Source organism: Rattus norvegicus, chromosome 19 (assembly GCF_036323735.1).
Source record: "Rattus norvegicus strain BN/NHsdMcwi chromosome 19, GRCr8, whole genome shotgun sequence".
In the NCBI taxonomy this organism is placed as follows: Eukaryota; Metazoa; Chordata; class Mammalia; order Rodentia; family Muridae; genus Rattus; species Rattus norvegicus.
This window is the reverse complement of record NC_086037.1, coordinates 50,182,996-50,205,449: the sequence shown is the minus strand read 5'-3', so window position 1 is coordinate 50,205,449 and position 22,454 is coordinate 50,182,996. Positions and strand designations below refer to the sequence as shown.

The window sequence follows — 22,454 nt, the reverse complement described above, 5'->3', positions numbered from 1 at the left end:
AGGCTGCATGAGTATGACCTTATCTCAACCTGAACTCCCCCCAAAAGAAGTTATCATTGGGGCTAGAGATGTAGTCCAGTGGTAGAGTGTTTGCCTAGCACGTATAAGGCTCTGCATTCAATCCTGAGCAGTGCACACATACAGAGGTTATTGCTATAGTTAAAGCAGAATGTATTAGAGGTAGTACTTGACATACTACACTAGAAATCAGAGGAGTGGCCCAGAAAAGAAATGTATTCCAGAGAAAAATGTAACAAAAATGTTACATTTAAAGATATTTTATGGACAATTAAAAATAAACAACTTTTTTAAAAAACAAAATAAGTTACAGACTAGGGAGAGACCTCAGTTTATAAAATACTTGCCACATATGCCTGAGGACTGGGCTTCGGACCGTTAGTACCCACACAAATGTTGGGCAGATAGATGGAGTGGTCTGCTTGTAATTCTAGAACTGAACAGGTGAAGACAGGTAATTCCAGGATCCTGTTATCTCTTTTCTTGTATATATTGAGAAATAGTCATATAAAGTTTATAAAATTTCATAGTTACATGCCTTTAATCCCAGCATTCATGAAGCAGAAGCAGGTGTATGTCGGTGAGTTTGAAGCCAGTCTGGTTTACATAATCAATTCCAGGACATCCAGACCTACTTAGTAAGGCCCTATCTCAACCAACCAAATACATACATACATATATACATACATACATACATACATACATACATACACACACACATACATAGAGCAAGCAAGTTTATAGAGGGACACTTTGGAAATCTGGTAACAGTAATTGCCCATAGGAAGAGGAACTAGGCCTGTAAGACAGTGAGGCAAGGAAAAGGCTTTTTGCTTAATCATTACCATAAGTGGTGCATACTAAATTAATTACTTTAACAGTCATTTCTAAAAAGTACATAACTGCATATCTTTCCTCTGCCAAACAATTACCATCAGCCTACAGCACATGCTCCCTAGTGTATTTTGTTTCTGCTCTGGCCCTGACCCCATATCAAACCCTCCAGGTAACACTTTACTTCTGTATCCGTCTTTATAGTCATAAAAAATTCACTATTCCATTATAAATTTCGCCATTTCCTCTCTCAAACATATCATTTCCTTCTTATTCTACCTGAATGTGGTTTCCATCCTTCCTGGTTTTCTAAGGCCCTCCTTGTCTAAGTTGTCAGTGAGCCACAATACTGACAGCACTAATGTACAAAGGGCCAGACTACAAACTTCTTGTCTAACCTCTGGTATATTTACTAAAGATTTAAAATTTTTATCTAGCTGAGCTTGGTGATGCACACCTTTAATCCCAGCGCCTGGGAGCCTACAACAGGCAGATCCTGCTGAGTTTGGGCCAACCTAATCTAAATAGTGAGACCCTATCTCAAATAAGCCAGAATACAATATAATTAACTACCTTATCTTTTCCAGAATTATTTATTTTATGTATATGAGTACATTGTCACTGTCTTCAGATACAACAGAAGAGGGCCTCATCCCATTACAGATGGTTGTGAGCTACTATGTGGTTGCTGGGGATTGAACTCAGGACCTCTGGAAGAGCAGCCAGGGCTCTTAACCACTGAACCATCTCTCTAGCCCTAACTACCTTATCTTGTTTTAACTGGAGAATGTCAGGGGTATGTGACTCCTCCCCCAAATATCATTACTTTTATTTTATTTTTTAAGGTTATATCTCAGGTTTGTGGTTTCAGTCAGTCCTTGTATCTTAGCCTCCCTGGATTACTGGCATGCACTACTACAGCCAGCTTTGAACCTCTCTGTCCTCAGTATCAAGGTGAATCATTTCTATAAATATATTTTAATAGGCTGGGAGGTGGTAACACATGCTTTTAATCCCAGCATAAGCAGGAGGCATAAGCAGGTGAGTCTCTGAGTTCAAGGCCAGCCTGGTCTACAGAGCAAGTTCCAGGAGATCCAGGGCTACTCAGGGAAATCCTATCTTGAAAAAACAATTAATTAACTAATTAATTAAAAATATTTTAATTGAATGGATGACACAGATGTGTACCAAGCCAATGAAGTTTATTTTATCTGACTTGTAAAATGGAGTTCACAGTAGTTTTAAAAAGAAAATAGGGGCTGGGGATTTAGCTCAGTGGTAGAACGCTTACCTAGGAAGCGCAAGGCCCTGGGTTCGGTCCCCAGCTCCGAAAAAAAAAAAAAAAAAAAAAAGAACCAAAAAAAGAAAATATACGCTGGGTTGAGGATGTTGCCCAATTGGTAGAATGACTGCCTACCATGCACTGAATCCTAGATTTGATTCCTTGGCACTGCATACAACTGGGCATGTTGTCAAGTTTGAGGCCAGCCTTGTCTTATATAAATATACATATATATATATACATATATGGTATATATTTATACATTAGTCAAACTATTATCTTTGATTACAGAAAGAAAGATTAATACCTATTCGACTTATCAGTATTTGTTATAGTTATACACAGGCTTTGGAATCAGTCTTGGATTAATAAACCCTGTCTGTACCATCCGCTGTGACTTGGGGCAAAAATCTAACCTAATTTTATTGATGTATAAAATGGGAACCATAACAGCACAAGACATTAAATGCAGGTAAGGCACTTAACCCAATGAGTGGCAACAATGATCTAACTAACTTACTAAGGAGCTAGGAGTTTAATTAGGAATACTGGAGGTTTTCCCAGCTTCTTTCTTAGACACTCAGAAAGTAAGCCACGTGCATCAACCCTGTCAAAGGCAGGGTTAGCTCACTCAGCATTACCTCTAGGATGAAGGCAGGGCTGAGCACTGAGCTAAACGAATGATGAATCGCTTAGTATTTCACACAAAAGCCTCTTGGAGCTTTGAAAAGATTGATCAAAGAAAGGCTTTGTTCTTGAAGTTCTGCACAACGAATAACGGAATAGGGCGTCCTTTCCCAATGCACCCAACTTGAAAAGTCCTCTTAGGCAGGAAGTTTAAGAAACTGCCAAAATTACCTCTTGTGCCTCCTCAACAACGCCCATCACCACATGTGCCCTTCTCAACACTTCTTTCTCTCACCAACATCCATTTCCTTCCACTAGTGGAGACTTCTTTCTTTCTGTCAAGTTCTATCACTTGCTACACAGAGGTCTATTCCTGCCTGTCAGTACTTCACAGTCCTCCTCTCCTTCAATCTCTCACCCTCTGCCTCAGACTATCCTATTACTTCAGCTTCTGAACCTCAGTGTAACCCTTTCTGCCTCGACTTCCTCTTTCTTCGCCTCAGGAACCGCTCCTTTGCAGTTCCTTTGCCCCTACTTGGGGCTCCCAAGGCTACACACCAGTTTCCTCACAGCCTCTGAGTCATGCTCCAGATCCACACCCTCCCGGCCCTACCCGGCTGCTCGAGGGTCAGCGCCCCCAGGCGGCGGAGGCACTCCTCGTCCAGATCCCATTGCTCCGCCATTCGCTCCCGCCGCTCACCTGCCACCGCTCGCGAGACCGCCCCGCGCTCGCCAGACCACGCCCCTAGCCAGACCACGCCCCCGATCAGGCCCCCGCCCCTCTCACTGGCCGCGGGCTTTGGTTCTCTAAGGGCCGTTAGAGGACCAGTCACGAGCCTGTCCGCCTGCGAAGTTAGGACTATGGTATGGAGCCCGTCCCTGAAAAGGGCGCCAAAACCACTAAGGTGGAGATTGTAGAGATTGGGGGAGCTGGTGCCCAGAATGAGAACCTCGGGATTAGGGATCTGACTTTGGAGTATGAGGATCCTAAGGAGGCCCTAGTTTAGAAGAATCTGGGGATGGCTTGTCTGAGTAGTTGAGAGAACATGCCATTCTGCCTTGAGGGATGAACTATTCCACACCGCTGAGGATTTAAGAGGGCTCCAGCTGGGTTTGTGGGGTGAGGAAGGTGTGCCTCTTTGAAGGATGAAGGCCTTTGTAACTTAAAGCCCATGTTTATTCTAGAGCAAGATGAGAATGACTTTTAAAGGGGAAATCCAGATCTGACAGTCTGGGGTCGGGGCAGATTTTAGAGGCATGATGGGAAATCTGAAAAGTTAGAGAATCTCAGCTCTGAGGCATTGAGTCCTATCTTCAGGGCACTGAATTTCTATCACTATAATGTTATATGGAAGAAGGTTGTGTGTTAATGAGATGCTCTTTGGAATGTAGTTACGATGACTAAAAACTGCCATACTTCCTGCATTCGGTCTAGCAAGAGGCTGTCTCCCCCACCAAGTACTACAGGTTTTCCAAGCTGCTGATGACTGGAGGCTCTCCGCAGAATGAAATAGTTCTGCACTAAGTCCCTGAACAATTTAAGAGTTACTTTCCTAACTTTTACCAGAAAGCATCCCTAGAGAGTACCCCCATGGGTGACACATGTAGAAGCAAATTCTTTCTGTTCTTTAATAAGTGGAGCACAACCTCCAAGAAGCAGGTTTTCTTATCTTTCTTTCAACCAGCTACGTACCTTTAAAGAGAACCAAACAAAAATCAAATCTTTGTATATCTGTGTTCTTTGGTATAGGTGAGACCCTTAGTTACTCTGTTTATGGAGCCCAACCTAAGTCACATTTAGAAGGCCTAGGGCTCAAAATGACATCATTGGATCAGCTTTTCCAGTTTCGCCGCTGAGCCATTAATCCATTTCATAATCTGTATTCTTTCTCTTCTTGTCTACCTAGAGCTCTTCTAGTCTTAAAGTGGCATGTCTAGTTGTTCCTTTTTGTTTCAGAAATTTAGACAGGGCTTACTCTAGAAGAAATGCCCCTCTTGTTTGTTACAAGGGTCTGTTTTGCTGCAGAGATGCAGGTTTTTGATGGAAGAGGAGGCGTTTCCTTTCTTGAACAACCACCTCACACTTTAACCATCTTGTTCCCACCGCCGCCATTCTTAGACAATTTTGAGTTTTTTCTTTTTTAGTTAGCATACCAACTCAAGGGATTCACTGTGACATTTTCAAATACATACAGCATTCCTCTTTGTTCTGCTGAACCATTGTCCCCTTAAGTCGTCCTATCCTCTGCTCTTATGCCCCTATATTCTGCTACTCTTTCTCGCTCCCCCTGTCTTTGGGGCTCTTCCACTTCATTAACCCCTCTCTCCTTTCATCTAATATGTTCATATGTAGAAATCTATATTCCATGTATTAAAGAAAATATGAGTCTAGCTTGTTAATCTCCAGTATCCATCCATTTCCCAGCAAATGTCGGAATTTCATTCTTTACAGCTGCATAAATTTTCATTGTGTATATCTACCACTTCTTTTAAAAAATCTATCTGTTGATGGGCCTCTGAGTTGGTTCCATATCTTGGCTATTGTGGATAATTCAGTAATAACATAGGTATGCAAATAAATCTATGGCATTCTATTTAGAATTCTTTAGGTGTGTAGTGGTTAATTTTCATTGTCAACCTGACCAGAGTTGGAATTGTCTAGAAGATACTCTTCTAGAAATGTTTGTGAGAATATTTCCAGAGAAATTTAACCAAATGCCCCAGCACCATCTCATGGTCTATGGTACCTGAGTGGAAAGGAGGGAAGGAGCTTCAGCATGCTTCTGCTCTTTGCTTTCTGGTCTTCCCAGATGTAGGAATCCTAGTTTCATGCTCCTACTCCCATGAATTCTGTCACGCTTTCTGTACCATGCTGGACTGTGTGCTTTTAAACTAGAAGCCAAAACAAATCCTTCTCTGAAGTTACTACTACTACTACTACTGCTGCTGCTGCTGCTGCTGCTGCTGCTGCTGCTGCTACTACTACTACTGCTACTACTACTACTACGATTTTATTATTGTGTGATGTTTGTGTGTGAGTGCTGGGCACATGTGCCATGGCACTTATCTAGAAATCAGAGGACAACTGATTCTTTTCTTCCAATTTGACATGGGAAGCCAAGTGTGGTGGTGAACACCTTTAGTCCCAGCACTCAGGAGGCAGAAACAGGTGGATCTGGTTTCTGGTTTGAGGCTAGTCTTGTCTACAGAGCAAGTTCCAGGACAGCAAGGGCTACACAGAGAAAATCTGTCTTAAAATCAACCAATCGGGGTTGGGGATTTAGCTTAGTGGTAGAGCACTTGCCTAGCAAGCGCAAGGCCCTGGGTTCGGTTCCCAGCTCAAAAAAAAAAAAAAAAAATCAGCCAACCAACCAACCGACCAACCAACCAAACAATTTGAATGGATCCCAAGGATTAAACTCAGGTCACCAAGCTTGCCACAGCCATCTTGACTCCTTAAATTGCTTTTTACAAATATTGTCACAGCACTGAGAAAAATAACTAATACAAGGTATATATGAGTGGTATTAGTGAGAAGTATAATTGAATCATATTGTAGTTCTATGTTCATTTTCATTTATTTTTGCTCCTTAATTTCACACACACACACACACACACACACACACACACACACACACACACACACACACCAGGGTCAGTAATTAAGAATGCTTACTGCTCTTGCAGAAGAGCAAGGTTTGGTTCCCACCACTCATATGGGGATCTGGTAGCCTCTTGTGGCCTCAATGAGCCTGCCTGCACTCAGATAGTGTGCATAAAGTCATGCTGGCACATACACTAGACACAAGTAACAGATGGATTTTTAAAATAGCCCTATACACATGATTTAATATTTTGAGTTTGTTTGTTTTAAAATAGGCTCTCATATGTAGCCCTGGCTAGCCCAGAATTCACAAAAGTAAAAGATAAGAAGAAATCACCTGCTTCTGCCTCCTGAGAGCTGGGATTAAAGGCATACATCACCGTGCATGGATGACTTATCATTTTAATAAGTATAATCCAATAATCTTATGTTTTTAGAATTGTGCAACCACCACCACAACCGATTGTAGAATGTTTTTATCTTCCTTTAAGGAAACCTATATCCATGCTTGGTCTCCCAGCCCTAAATAACCATTAATCTTTGTCTGTGTGGGTTCGGTCCCCAGCTCCGAAAAAAAAAAAAAGAACCAAAAAAAAAAAAAAATCCTTGTCTGTGTAAATTTGCCTTTTCTTCACATTGCTTGCTTTGTTCCTCTTAGTGTAATGTTTCAAGGTCAATCCATATTGTGACAGGTATCAGTCCTTCAGTCCTTTTTATTAACACTTCATGAACCAGGCCTGGGAATACACCTGTCTTTAATGGTAGCACTTGGAAGGCAGAGACAAGTGTATCTCTGTGAGTTCAAGGCCAGCCTAGTCTACATAGTGAGTTTCATGCCAGTCAGGGTTCCAATATGAGACCCTGTCTCAAACAAACAACCTACCAAAATAGTTTCAATATATGGTTATATTCTAATTTGTTTATTCATTCACCAGTTGATGGGCAAATTCAACCAAACGTTAAAATTTATTTCTAGCTTGTCATACTGTGTACTTATATGTCTTTATGCAAATAGTACAGTTTTAATTCATCTTGGTGGGTAGTAAGTTTTCAATATTGGAAATATGGATTCTAAATTTATTTTTCTTTCCAAATATTGTTGTAGTCATCCTGGGTCCTTTCTAAGGCAGCTGGAAATTTCATTAGCATTGTGTTAATTTGTTAGTCTGGAAAATATTGCCATATTTTTAGACAGGGTCTATGTAGCTCAGGATGGCCAAGAACTAGCGATCTTCCTGCCTTAGCCTCCAGAATTGTAGGGTTATAATTGTGGACCAACATGCTTTACTTGAGTATTATGATCTTCATATTAAATATCTCAAATTAACCTATTTCCCCATTTATCTGAGTAATTTAAAAGTTTCTTTCAGGGGGAGGGGTCCGGGGGATGTTGGCCCGGAAACCGGGAAAGGGAGTAACATTCGAAATGTAAATAAGAAATATTCAAGTTAATAAAAAAAAAAGTTTCTTTCAATAAGGAATTAAGGAAAGGGTTCATCAGTGAAATGCTTGTTGTACAAGAGCAAGGATCTGAGTTCGCCGTTCAGCACCCAAACTCAGGTCCTCATGTTTCACAAAAGGCATTTTATTTTTATCCATTAGTCCAGCCTTTTAAGACAGGGTCTCACTATGTAACCATCTCTGGCCTTAGATTCAGTATGTAGTCCATCCTGGTCTCAGACTTGTAGTGATCCTTCTGCCTCTACCTTGAAGTGCTGGCATTACAGATGCATGTGGCCATGGCCTTTTAAACTTAATGTGTAAAATATAATTGGTCTTTAAAAACTATTCTTCAATCTTGGGCTCATAACAGTGTGTGTGTGTGTGTGTGTGTGTGTGTGTGTGTGTGTGTGTGTGTGTATGTGATTTCCCTAGGATGTTGTATATATATTACTATGTTGTCAGCAAATGTAGCTTAATACTTCTTGTTAGGGTGCTTTCAATATCTTGTTATTACATACCTCTTGCCTCATTTTCCCTTTAGGAGGAGCCTGGCATGCCCCATGAGTCAGCAGAGGATTTGTTTCACTTCAATGTCGGGGGCTGGCATTTCTCAGTTCCCAGAAGCAAACTTGCTCAATTCCCAGACTCGCTGTTGTGGAAAGAGGCCTTGGCCTTGACCTCTTCGGAAAGTCAGCGGCTATTCATTGACAGAGACGGTTCCACATTCCGGCATGTGCACTATTACCTCTACACCTCCAAGCTCTCCTTCTCCAGCTGTGCAGAACTGAACTTGCTCTATGAGCAAGCACTGGGTTTGCAGCTGATGCCGTTGCTTCAGGTAAGATGTGCTTTCTTCCAAGAGCGATGATCAGTAGCATCACTAAACGTGAGCTTCTTTTCTATGTTGGGTTCTGAGGTAACCCTTTTGTATGGTTGTTTTCTTGTTTTATTTTGTTTTTTAAGACAAGATTTCTTTGTGTAATCTCCCTGGCTGTCCTAGAACTCTGTAGACCGGACTGGCCCCAAACTCACAGAGATCAGCCTGCCTCTGCCTCTCAAGTGCTGGGGTTAAAGGTATGCTACCACAGCCAGCTCTGAGGTAACGATTTCAATGCACAGTATACTGGAACTGCACAATGGCTTTGAGACAAGGTCTTACCATGTAACCAGGGACCACCTTGAATTTATGATCTTCCAGCCCCTGTAGGACAAATGCCACCATAACCAGCTCCTACTTGCACCTTCTTCACAGAGACTTTCATCCTGATTCTGCTTTCCTTACATCACAGCCACCAGGGACCTGAGATAGGATTTAACATCCAGGGAATCTTTGTCTCTTTCAAATTGTATTTTTAAAATGCTACTTTTTTTTTCTTTTTTGGGGACAAAACCAAGGCTTTTTGCATGCTACGCAAATACTCTGCCACTAAGCCACTTGTCACAGAGATTTGCCTGCTTCTGCTTCCCACATGCTGGGATTAAAGGTGTGTTAACCCACCCGTTTTGGGTTTTGTTGTTATTTTGTTTTGCTTTTTGGTTTTTTGAGACAGAGTTTCTCTGTGTAGCCCTGGCTGTCCTGGAACTTGCTCTGTAGACGAGGCTGCCTTAGACTCAGAGATCTGCCTGTCTGTGTCTCCAGAGTGCTGGGGCCACCTGGCTGCATCTTCCTTTCTTGTTTTAAGAGCTTTAAATACTTTTACTTATAAAGCATCAAAGTATGACAGAAAATGAAAGCATTAGCTTTAAGTTTTCTCCAATGACAAAAGTCATTTTTGTGGTGACTGTGCTTACATAGTTTATTTGGTAGTTTTTCAACAATGATTTTTTTTTAATCTGGAAAAACTAAATATTATGACTGGGAAGGAAATCTGGGCATGTTCTGTATCAATCCCACTGTCTGGACAAGGTGTTAATTATTCCATATTCATAGGAGCTAGTCCATCAGTCACAGTACATCACTGATTATGCCTCCCCAGTACCTCTTGGAAGAAAATTGACTTTGTGTCTGTATCTGGGTCAGGAGAAAAGAGACCATTTATTTTGTAATATATGTGCTTATGGATGATTTTTGGTAAATAATCCAATGTTTTCTCTGAAGGTATTATATATTTAGGAATCTAAGAACCCTAGCACAGTGCAGTGCAAGTTGTAGCTCTCTGAATTTTTTTACAGACTTTCTACTTGAATCTAAGTCTTATTAACTTCTTTAGGAGTAACATATTAGAATTGCTCGTAAGTGGCTTCAAAACTATTTAAATGGCTTGGCATGTTAGGCTTGCTCTTGGCTCTATGCCAAGTCACCTTTTTGTGTGGATAGGGACTAACTTGTTCATTGCAGACAATCAAAGAGATCAAGGCAATGTTTTACAGGATAATTTAGAAGAATACAAGCTTCTCATACAACAGTTTATTAAGCCCTTTAACCCCTTCACAGTCCTCACTTCCTAAACCAAACCAAACCAAACACATCTGAGGATCAACTTCAAAGGAGGAGGCAACAACTCAGAAGCCAATGAGTTGGTCTGATTCCAAAATCCCAAGATGTGTGAGTAGCAGAGTTTGCAGAATTTTGTAGCTCTGCCTCCCTAAAACAGCCTGTGAAACAAGTGCTTTGGAAATGGTGTTTTCAAAGAAATCAACATTTGGGCTGGCCCAGCCTAAGTGGTATTTATTCATTGAAGCAGAGAGTAAATACAGCTGGGAACCAACGCCGCCTCAGCAAGTCCCCACTCTCCTCGCGCAAAGGCCCATCCAGCTACTCGGGCATTTGCCTTAATGAACACGGAGAGCTTGGAGAAATTGAATTTTGTCAATTCTTAGTCTGAAGACTCTTCTTAAGCAGGCCCACTTCAAACATTTAACTATGACTTAATGCGAGCATTCTGGGTTCCAGTTTTATTCCCGTGCACTTTAGGGACAACAAAGAATGGTTGACAACAAACAATGAAATAAATTGTGAGCCATGGATGTGGATGATATATGTAATCACATGTAATGTAAGAGATGGGGTCTCACTGTGTTGCCTCAGCTGACTCTGGACTTCTGGATTCCACTGATCCTCCTGGCTGCCTCAGTCTACAAAGTCACTTAGTGTTACAGGTACATGCAATAACACCTCCTTTCACCAGCATTATTTAAATTTTGTAGTAGCCAAATTTCAAAAAATGTAAAGAAATGAGTGAAACCAATTTTGTGCTTTATTTAACACAATATTTTCAAAAAATTTAAATGGGATACTTTTGTTTTATACCAAGTTTTCAATAACTGATTCTTTCTTTTTTTTACATTTAGCACAGCTCAGATTTAGAATAGCCTAGCAAGGCATCTAGTCCCAATGACACCATATTGAATAGCACATATCTGAACCGTTTCATATTGTTAGTGCTCCTTACTACAGTTCTTCAGAATTAGCACCTAGCAATAAAAATAGAACTGGGTGCCTGCTAATGGGATGGGATTCAGTCAAAAGGTAGCATACATTGGTCAGGATGGTCTGTAATGTGGCAGGCTTTGTTGAAAGGCAGCATGGAAAGCTGGATATGGTGGTGCACACCTATAATCCCAGTACCTGGGAAGCTGAGCTAAGCTCAAGGCCAGCTTGGCTACACAGCAAGACCCCATGAAGCTTCTAGAAGACAGTGCCTTAGCTCATGGTGATTTACACACACCTACCCTAATCCCAGTCCCACTCCAGTTACCTGTCCTTCTACATCCCTAACCTGGACCTTTCACCTCTAAAAGGGCGGGAGAGATGGCTCACTGGTTAAGAGCACTGACTGCTTCCAGAGGTCCTGAGTTCAATTCCCAGCAACCACATGGGGGCTCACAACCATCTGTAATGGAATCTGATGCCCTCTTCTGGTGTGTCTGAAGACAGCTACAGTGTACTCATATACATAAAATGAATACATACATTAAAAAAAAGGTACACTTGAAGTTTCTAACTAATTAGATCACTAGTGTATTGACAACCAACCACATGCCAGATTCTAGAGATAAAGAAATGAGGTGGGGGACTGGAGAGATGGCTCAGAGGTTAAGAGCACCGACTGCTCTTCCAGAGGTCCTGAGTTCAAATCCCGGCAACCACATGGTGGCTCATAACCATCTGTAATGGGATCCGATGACCTCTTTTGGTGTGTCAGAAGACAGTGACAGTGTACTTATATATAATAAATAAATAAATCTTTAAAAAAAATGAGGTGGGAAGCCCTACAACTTCCCGTTCTTCGATACTTAGGGTTAAACACAGGTTTTCATGGATGTTAGGGAAGTCCTGTGAGACTGAGTCATATCCCCAACCCTGATTCCACCTACATAAAGGGGCCATATATTTTATGATTGCTTTTCTGCAGTTTCTGGATGTGGTAGCTTGTACCTATAATCTGAGCACTTGGAAGGTAAGACAGAAGAATTGTTGTGAGTTCAAGGGTAGTCTTGGCCACAAAATGAAATCTCAAGAGAATAAAAAGAATGCGTACATTAATTCTCTCTTGTTTGTTTTGTTTTTGTTTTCAAGACAGGGTTTCTTTGTGTAGCCCTAGCCATCTGAGCCACCTCTGCCTCCAGAGTGCTGAGATTGAAGCTGTGTGCCACCACTACCTGGCCCCCTCTTTGCTTCTTCTTCTTCCTTTTTTTTTTTTTTTTTTTTTTTTTTTGGTTCTTTTTTTCGGAGCTGGGGACCGAACCCAGGCCTTGCGCTTCCTAGGCAAGCGCTCTACCACTGAGCTAAATCCCCAACCCCCCTCTTTGCTTCTTGATTATGGGTCCCATGTGCCCAGATATCTTGAGCTCTTGGCATTGTGACTTCCCCACAATGATGTACTGTAATTTGGTACTATGAACTAAAATAAACACTTTCTCCTCTAGAAATTGAGAGAATTAGAGAAATTCATAGGGGAGAGAGAGAGAGAGAGAGAGAGAGAGAGAGAGAGAGAGAGAGAGAGAGAGAGAGAGAGACTGGTTGATTTAGTGACTGCCCAGGAACTGGGTTATGGGTTAGAGAATGGATGGGCTGGATAACAGTAGGCAATGGTGATCTGGAGTGCAAGGTTTCTTTCTGGTACCCAGAGTAGACAGTGGTAATGGTTGCACAGCTGGGCAAATATACCCAAACCCAGTGACTACACTGGTTAAACCGCTATGCTTTAACTGGGCCAGGTGGTGCAGGCGTAATCCCAGCTGTCTGAGAACCTGAACAGTATTGTTGTGGTAAATATAAAAAAAACTGACTAAACCTTTTATCCCGAGTTAGCGCCGGCACCCATGGGGCCGCATGGCACTGCGGGGTATCCTTATCTCAGCAGCTCCATGCTGCCAAGTACTCTCTGATCCAGGCAGTCTACGAGCTGTTCCAGCGTGGCACCTTGCCACACTGGTCCCTAGAGTTAGTTCTAGCACCTGTTGGGCCAGATGGAACTAACCATAATTTATCTCTAATTAGTATCTCTCCCTGCCGTTCTCTGCTAGCTTCAAACTTTCTGTCCAGCTACCCGGTAAAATCAGGGCTCTAGAAGTCCAGCATGGGCTGGCCTATCCCAGCTCCCTGCCACGGACTCTGCTCACACTCCCAACAACCCAGTGAAATCAGGACTCAATAAACTGTAATTTATCAATCAGATTTATATGTTAAATTCTCAATACACCATACATCCACACAATAAACTCACAACCAATTGATAAGGATATAAACCTAGATAAAATAAATTTGCCTATAGAAATTCCATTCCAGTTACCTTGGCAATTTAAGACCACCCAGACCTGGGTCATCTTTCTCATCTCCATCGTGATTCTCCTCCTTCCTCTTACAAAAGCTTTGCCCCCGCCTTATTTTTTTCTGTCCAGTCATGGCCTTGTCCTAACTTGTGCCAGCCCTCACCTACATATAGACATCAACCTACACAGGATGATCTCAAGTTCAAGTCCAAACTGGGGTACCTCAGCAAGACTATATTGGGATTAGAGATAAAGCTAGGGCTATAGCTTAGTATTAGAATGCTTACCTAAAATGTACAAGGCCCTGGGTTTGCTCTCTAGTTTTCTTAAAGTGTATGTAAAAATAAAGTTGTTGGAGCTGGAGAAATGGATCGGTAATGCTTACTAAGTTCTTGAGAGGACCTAGGTTCAGTTCCCAGCACCCATACAATTGCTCTCAACCACCTGTAACTCCATTTCACAGACATATGACACTCTTCTGGCCTCTACTCATTTCTGCTTGCACATCATGCACATAAACTCAAGCAGGAACACACATATACATCTAAAAACAAAGTAAATAGATCTTTAAGATAAAGTTGGAAGGAAAAAAATCAGGGCTACTGCCTTGACAGTATTATCTGAGTCTACAAACTATATAGGTCATGGGCAAAACCCAGTCCACTCCAGTGTGTGTGGGTATCCCATAAGCTAAGAATGTTTTTACTTTTTTGAGATTGAAAAAAAGGTCAAATTTCAGTGTTACTGGTAAAGTTTCGAATACAGCCATGCTCCTCTGTTTGTATTTTGCTTATGGCTTTTTTGAACTACCAAAAGAGCTGAGTATTTGAACTGACAGTGACCATATGGCTAGCAAAGCCTAAAATATTTAGTATCTGGCTTCTCACAGGGGAAAATGTGTTTACTCCTGGCCTAGATTCAATAGAGGCAAAGGAAGAAGCAGGAAGATCATGTGGGAAGCTCCAGCAGCCTCAGATCAGTGGTTCTCAACCTTCCTAGCACTGCAACCCTTGTTGAGGTGGGCCCCCAATCATAACATTTTTGCTGTTACTTGATAACTGTAATTTTTGCTATAAGTTGTAAATATCTGTGTTTTCAGATGGTCTTAGGCAACCCCTGTGAAAGGCTGTTCAACTCCCCAACACACACCAAGGGGTTGTGACTCACAGGTTGAGAACCACTCATCCAGATGGAAGGATGAGGTCTTGAGTGGTCACAGAAACCATTTAAGTCCTGGGTACGTCTTGATGAATTTGCTAATGAATGGGATGCAGGATGTGAAAGAATGGACAGCTTCTTATGTCTCTACCCTGGGAAACCAGGTACATGGTGAATTCTGAGAGATGTGAACCTTTAGGGGTCACAAGTTAAGACGGAAGCATGTCCAGCAGGGAAACGGTGACTGGGCAGTAACATCCAAGTGGAGAGTTGAGGAGACACTGAGTAGACAGATCTGGAATTCATGGGAGCAGTTGGGACCAGAAATATAATCCAGGAGTCATCAAGCTGATATGTAAATCCTTGAACCTGAAAGTTGTGGAATGTTATATATTATTCATAGGAGAAATGTAAAGGAGTCATCACCATCCATATATCAGCATCTCCAGGCTTCCTAAAACGTCATGTGGAATTTGAGAAGCCCTCTTAAACATAACCTACCTGGAGCCTTCCACTAACCATCAGACTGATCAGGAGTCACAGCTGCTACTAGAGAACTCGAAGTTTCTCTTCAGGGTCACTCACAAGAGTTTAATGTCTATGCAGACTATTGGCTTGCTTTTACATGCCCCTTGACACCCACTGAAGCTTAAACATAGGGCCTCCCTCATGCTAACACATATTCTACCGCTAATCTACACCACGGCCCAATTTTTCCTATTTCACCTTCTTATGGGAACTTTGAAGTTTGGAACATAAGTTGCTCCATTTGTCAGCAATCTGCTGCCAGTAAGGAATCCAAATATGCCTACATTGTTTGTGCTCAAGGGAGCAGGGGGGTTTTATGCTGATCACACAAATGATGCATTTAATAAAATAGGCCAGTGGCTGTCTCACACTTATGATGTGAGACAGATCACTTTGTGATGTTAGAAAGAAACATCGCAGATAATCCTTCCAACAATGTGGCTTGTGGACAACTCAAGTGTAAAACACTTGAAATGGCTTCAAGGGTCCTGGCTCATATCACAAATTTGTGTGTGTATGTGTGCGTATCCATGTACAAATATGCAATCATACCCCTAAGTATCCCCTATGTTTACTTTCTGTGCCCCCTGCATTCATTTCTTTCTTCTTGGAATATTCACCTTTTAAATCTTGTTATAAATGTAGCCCACAGCCTAGCCTGACGTTTCCAGACAAAGTTATTGTTGCTCTGCTTTTATAATGCTGCATATTCTGTTGGAATCATGTTTTTATTTTTAATATGCCTTTCTCCTTTTCCAGTTTATATTTTTGTGTTTGCATTTCCAATGGTTTTCCAAGTATTTGGCAGCTAGAGGTATTTATTACCATCTGCTGGGAGATGAAGACTGGACCCACCAGCAGCAGAACCAGCAGTAGAGAGACAAGTTTGAAATATTGAGAACTGAACCTTGTTTGGCTGCTTTTGTTGCATGTCCTTTTGGTCTAATAGCCTTGCTCCTTTTAACATCAGCATCTTTACATAGCAGTCAGGGACTTGCCAGCACCCTAAGCTCCTTTACCATTATGCTCCCCCAATGCTCCATAAGCACATAGGCATCTCCAAAAAATCCCCTTACGTCCAACTGCTCTGCCAGCAGGGTGCCTTGTCAGCCATCTTTTAGCAGCACCCATGCCCCTGCACTGTCAGATTTCCATTGCCTTCACTACTATCTAGGCCCAAAGCAACATCGATTGTCCTTAAGAGTAGCAGTTAGCCTTGCAAGTTCACTGTATTTCTCATTTTCCAGGCACTGTGGAACATGTCTGTAATTCCAGAACTCAGGAGGCTGAGGCTGGAAATAGAAAATTCAAGGACACCCTGGGCTACACAGCAAGACTTTGTGGAAGGAAAAGAAGACACCTCCCACCCCCTATAATAACTTATGTCATAACATATAAAGAGAAAAATTCCAAAAAGTAATATCCAAGTAGATGAAAGTAGTCCTGAAGTTGGTGACTAGAGTCAGTAAAGCAAGAAGCTCCCTGGAAGTAGGCTCCCTGGAGAGTTTGTTATTCATGCATTATTTTATTTGTTTATTTATTTATCTATTTTTATTTTATTTATGTATGTGAGTACACTACAGCTGTCTTCAGACACACCAGAAGAGGGTACCAGATCTCATTACAGATGGTTGCGAGCCACCATGTGGTTGCTAGGAATTGAACTTAGGACCTCTGGAAGAGCAGTCAGTGTTCTTAACCACTGAGCCATCCTCCACCCCCCTCATGCATTCTTTAAAATGCACCAGTGTGTCCCATTTCTAGCAGAGAACAAGTGAAGTCCTTGGGGTCTCTGGGAGGTTATGCTATTAGAAAAAAGGCATAAACAAGCAAGGAGGTAAGGAAGTTGGAGGGCTCCTGTGGTTTCTGAAAGCATCCTTTGCCTTCTCGTGAGCAGAGGTTTTGTTTCTAGATATCAGAGAGCAAGGGCTCACTGAGAGAATTCAGGAAACAACCTTGTTGAAGCTCCAGAGCCTAGGTACTAGCTTGAGCCCTTTAGTTAGCACATAGCATGGCCTCACTGGCTGGGGTTGCAATCTTTGTAGATTTTATTTGCCTGATTTCTTCTCTTTTTAAAGTTTTGCTAACGGTTTCAATTCTTGGTGGAAAGTGGGGTTGCACAGAGTTTAATTGAAACCCTAGAACACAGAGGTTTCATTTCTAGAAAATGGTTCATCCTCTCCCCCACTAGTATATTTCCTTTCAAGCTAGTTGGACAGACCAACTACATTATATACTGTAGGCATACACTTTTTGCAACCTACTTTTAATAGGGGTTCAACATCTTCTGTAGCCCACCACCCAGCAGAGGCAGTGGAAGAGGAAAGTTATTAGGATATGGGGAAGTGGACCTGCTCAGTAATAGTTCTTTGGGGGTGAGCTCTATTTTCTTTGGCAGCCATTCAGTCCTGTAGCAAACACCAAATTCACTCAGCAGCTGCAGACCAGTCTTCTAGGCAGGCAGACATGAGGCATGAACCAGCAGCTGTAGTTCAATCCTGAAGAAACTGCCAGGCTTGTCGACTGGCCTGAGGCTGAGGAAGCAGCAAGCAGCTGCAGGGACCCCCGAGAGCAGTTCTTGAGTTTCTCTCAATGGCACTTTTACCACAAGCTGAGCTCAACAATGCTATGTAAGGTGAACCAGTGCGTGTGTGCAGTTAGTGAAGAGTAGTGAGGCACAGCAAACCAAACCAAAGCTCAGTGCTTGTCTCCCACTGTCTGTGGGATCATAGTTATACTCCTTCATCAAGCGTCCTTTCACGTGTTTGCTATAGCAATACATCATTTTACCTTTGCTCCAGGAGGACAATCTTTCCTGTGTTTGCTTTGTCTGCAGGTGGCAAATTCAAGCTCTTGTGACTAGTGAGCAGTATCTTAGAATGGATTTAGATGCTCTTGTCTTTCTCCAGGACTTCCCTGTTTCACATTCTTTTTTCTGTTGTGTGATTTGTCTTTCTGTCCACGAACACTCCAACTCTCACTGAGCCCTTTCTTCCAGCTGTTCTCTCTCTGTCCCTTCTCATTATGTCTTCTGCCTCTCAGGTTGCAGGTTGGAGTCATTATCTCCATTGTCCCTGAGCTGTGAGCTGTGTGCGCTTGTGCTGGCTTTGCCTATATAGTTTTGGGTGCTCTGCATCTTCCTCAGTTGTGAGAGTGTGTTTTGCCTTCTTCCCAGAAGACTCATCCCTCCATCTCCCCAGTTTCATTCATGCAGTCTTTCACATAATTCCAAGTACTTCCTCTCTATTCAGATCTAGACTAGAAGACAGGCTGCATGCACCTAGCCCTGTCAGGCACCTGAGGACAGAGGAAAGAATTGGCCTGGATTCAATCTAGAAGCCTGCAGAGAGAAGTGTGTGTGCATTTGTGGCAACAAAGAGGAAGCAAGAATGACTAGGTCTGCCTAGGAGAGGCAGCGGGTCAAAGCTTGAGAAATGGGAAGAGGAATTTTCTGGGCAGAGGGAACAACATACATAAAGTTGAGGGAGGGTGGGGGAAGGTAGTACAGCGGTAAAGTGCTTGTCTTTGAATTTGACCCACATAAAAATGTCACGCATGATGGCATAGACTAATAGTCTCAAAATGTGTGTGGCTGAAGATAGGAGGCTCTTTGTGACTCACCAGCCAGACAAGCTACCTAATTGGTGAGCTCCAGAGCTCTTGATAGATGATGTTCCTGAGGATGATGCTTTGGTGTGTGTGTGTGTGTGTGTGTGTGTGTGTGTGTGTGTGTGTGTGTGTGTGTCCATACACATGCTCTCTCTCTCTCTCTCTCACACACACACACACACACACACACACACACACACACACACACACACACACACTTGTGAACAGGTGCGTGCATGCATTTAAAAAGATGCTGAGGAGTCAGACAATAGTGGTGCATGCCTTTAATCCCAGCACTCAGGAAGCAGAGGCAGGCAGATCTCTGAATTCAAGGTCAGCCTGGTTTGCAGAGTGAGTTCCAGGACAGCTAGGGCTACACAAAGAAATTCTGTCTCAAAAACAACCAACCAAACAAACAAATATGCTGAGGCAGTGTGCTTTGTGCTTTGAGAGTTTTGTGAAATTTAGTGTCATTGACATTGGATTGAAAACAGAACATTGAAAGACGAAACTGAAAAGGAAGTTTGGGCTGTGACCACCGAGAAGAAGGCAGTGGACATATTTTGGGCTATAATCCTCAGAGCACCTCCCAGATTTTGTTGTCTTTTTTGTTGGACTTGAGAAACCTGAGATTTGGAGATGTTGTGTGATGATGAGGAGAACAAGCCTGACTAACTCAGAAGCTGTAGAGAGAAATGTGCAGATAACTGTAGTTAAGAGGTTGGATTCTCTGGGCTCTAGAGTTGGCTCAATAATGAAGAGCATTGGTTGTTTTAAAGACATGGGCTTCTTGAACTTCACACACACACACACACACACACACACACACACACACACACACACACACACAAAGACGTGGGTTTGAGTGCTAGTATCCAATGCTGCCTTCTGGTCTCTATGGCAACCAGGTATGTACATGGTACACAGATGTATACATAATTTTTTTTATTATTCTTTGAGACAGGGTTTCTCTGTGTAGCCCTGGCTGTCCTGAAACTCACTGTGTAGAGCAGGTTGGCCTTGAATTCAGAGATCCACCTGCCTCTGCCTCCCAACTACTGGGATTAAAGGTGTGTGCCACCACATTTTTCAGTTTGCTTCCTAATACAACTCAGGATTAGTACCATCCACAGTGAGCTGGACCCTCCCACATCAATCATCAATCCAGAAAATGCCCCAGAGGCTTGCCCAAAGACCAATCTGGTGGGGGCATTTTCTCTATTGAGGTTCCTTCTCCCAAATGACTCTAGTACACGTCAAGTTGACATAAAACCAAACAAAACATCTTTCAGGGATTTTAATTAACCAGTAGAACCAACAAAATACCTTGGGCAGCTTGCATGGTTCTCTGCTCCTGGGCTCTTGTTTACTGTTCTCAATCCACCACTTCTTTCCTTCAACCTCAAACAATGTCATGCTCAAGGCAGAGGTGTGTCTGAATATATACCTTGCCCTCTCCTGCCCTTCCTAGACACAGTCACCACCTCCTTTCCTTTGTCCCACTTCTCAGCCCAAATGCTGTCAAGTTGTCATCCTTCATCTTGACTCAAATATGCTTTCCTATTTGCAATGCACACTTCATTCTGAGCACCTACTCACCATCCTGGCACCTCACTGTTCATCTTCTTTGCCCAAGGACAAGTATTTGCTCTCACAGAAACCTTTCTCTGACTGATTTGTCTCCTCCAAAGAGCTAACAGTTTGACACAGAAGCTAAAGCTGTGTCCATACCTAAACCAAGAAGGTCCTTTTTTAATGCTGTGAAAATAGTCCCAGGGTTCCTGGGGATCCATAAATTTGAAACTGATGGTAGATCTTGCCTTATAATATACAAACTGTTGGTTTCCATGTCCATATGTGTGCTTTGTGTGTTTGCAAGAGTGGACATGTGTGCACATGTGTGTGTGTTGCCAGTGGATACACAGACCAATGACCAGATGTCCTCCATTATTCTCCATCTTTTGGAGTGTGAGGGGAGCTTGGCAACTCAGTTGAATTTGATGGCTAGCAAGCCCTAGGGATCTGTGTCTACCTACCTTCCGGGTACTGGGACTACAGATATGCACTGTCGTACCTTTAATGTGGCCTCTAGAGAGGTTCTGATGCTTGTGCAGCAAGTGTGCTAATGAGCCATCTCCCCAGTCCTTCCACATCTTTCTTTTTCCCCAAGCCAAGAACTCTAAGAGTCTAAGCAGGAACCTAGCAAAGCACAGCGAGTACTTCTTAAGGCTCCCAATATTCCACACATGCAGTCTTCTTCCTTGTGGTGCTGCAGAGAAAAACTCCCCATAGCCCTGACAATGCTCAGTCCTTCCTCAGGCTCTCTAGCCACCCAACACGGAGATAATTGTCCCACTCTGGCTGGACTGCCTCCCTTTGAGACCTTAGTTATGAGAGGGCCAGTTCCTACTATAGCCACCAGAGGGCTCTTCTCGTTACTTGAGATCCCAAGAGCAAACTCACAAGGGCTTCACCTGGGTAGCTAACAACCTGATGCAGTGTTTTTGTGTTGGGTTTTGGGGGTTTTGTGTGTGTGGTTGGTTGGTTGGTTTTTTCGAATTGGAGGCTTTCTGATCACAACGAGGTTCTTAAAGGAGAAAGCTGATCATGTGTATGGTCTATAAAGGATCGCTTGTCCGATTGTGTCCAACAGTTCATTAGGAAAATACTATCTTCTAGGGTGCAGTCAAACCATTTTGGTTTCATAGTTTAATTTCATAGTCTCGGCAGGACTGTAGGAGAATGGGTCCTGGGGTAAGGGTGGAATGAAGATCCACCCTCTGCCCTGGGATCCAGCCTCACTCAGTTGGTGTGCTCCACTCCACAGTCATACTACTGGTCACTTCACTGTTAGACTACTTCCCAGAATGGGGACGAAGACACCAATCATAAAAAAGTGGGGCTTTTGAACTATTAAGGACAATACTAGATGATATCAAGTTTTGAATGGCTAAACAGAAATTACTCCATAACTGAGCATGATGGGAAACACCTGTAATCTCGATACTTAGGAAATGAAGGCAGCAGCAGAGCGAGTTCAAGGCCACCCTTAGCTATTCTATGTTTGAGGTCAGCCTGTGCACCTTAAGGCCCTATTTCAAAAAAAAAAAATTCCATAGATTTTTTTTTCAAGGAAAAAAATTCTGTTACTTGACAGAAAATTAAAAGAAAAAAATTGCTTCAAACTCAGAAGAAAAATAATCATTGGAAATTTTAATTATTACCTTGCCATTTTGTATTTTGTGATTGATTCAGTTTATTTTAAAATACTGTCCCAAAGCAAATTACATGCTATTTTTTTCTGAGTATTCAGTGTTTTTAAAAAAAGTTGGTTATGAGGTTTATACTTTCTTCATGTGACAGACCCTAGATAATCTGAAGGAAGGGAAACACCACCTCCGTGTGCGGCCTGCCGACATTCCTGTTGCTGAGCGAGCTTCCCTGAACTACTGGCGAACATGGAAGTGTATCAGCAAACCCTCGGAGTTTCCAATAAAAAGCCCTGCCTTCACAGGTACTGTCATGGGCAGGCCCAGCCCTGAAGCCACCAGCTTTAACTATCCTCACCCTAATAGACGTTAGCCTCATCTGAGCTAGTTCTGGAAGCTGTCCCTCTCTTTTCCTCATCTCTTTTGA

The 22,454-nt window shown here is 42.5% G+C and overlaps 2 protein-coding genes across 8 annotated transcripts in view; one reads left to right on the top strand and one right to left on the bottom strand.

The window, feature by feature from the left end:
• The window catches only part of Lrrc36 (leucine rich repeat containing 36), a 50,395-nt gene extending 46,889 nt beyond the window's left edge, over positions 1-3,506 (bottom strand). Inside the window, exon 1 of one of the 4 annotated variants that reach the window (XM_063278122.1) lies at positions 3,462-3,506. Coding sequence is in view for 1 of the 4 variants with exons in the window: in NM_001004088.3 (NP_001004088.3) it covers positions 3,375-3,444 (70 nt within the window). In the remaining 3 variants the exon portion in view is untranslated. Of the gene's footprint in view, positions 1-3,374 lie in introns of all 4 variants that reach the window. The other 3 variants (XM_063278123.1, XM_063278125.1, NM_001004088.3) reach the window with 3 other exon arrangements.
• The window catches only part of Kctd19 (potassium channel tetramerization domain containing 19), a 32,308-nt gene continuing 13,182 nt past the window's right edge, over positions 3,329-22,454 (top strand). The window contains exons 1-3 of one of the 4 annotated variants that reach the window (XM_063277913.1): positions 3,329-3,625; positions 8,350-8,646; positions 22,182-22,332. In XM_063277913.1, coding sequence (XP_063133983.1) covers positions 3,344-3,625; positions 8,350-8,646; positions 22,182-22,332 — 730 coding nt within the window. In that variant the 5' untranslated portion in view covers positions 3,329-3,343. Of the gene's footprint in view, positions 3,667-8,349; positions 8,647-14,439; positions 14,542-22,181; positions 22,333-22,454 lie in introns of those variants that run through there. The other 3 variants (NM_001305199.1, XM_008772558.4, XM_039097610.2) reach the window with 3 other exon arrangements.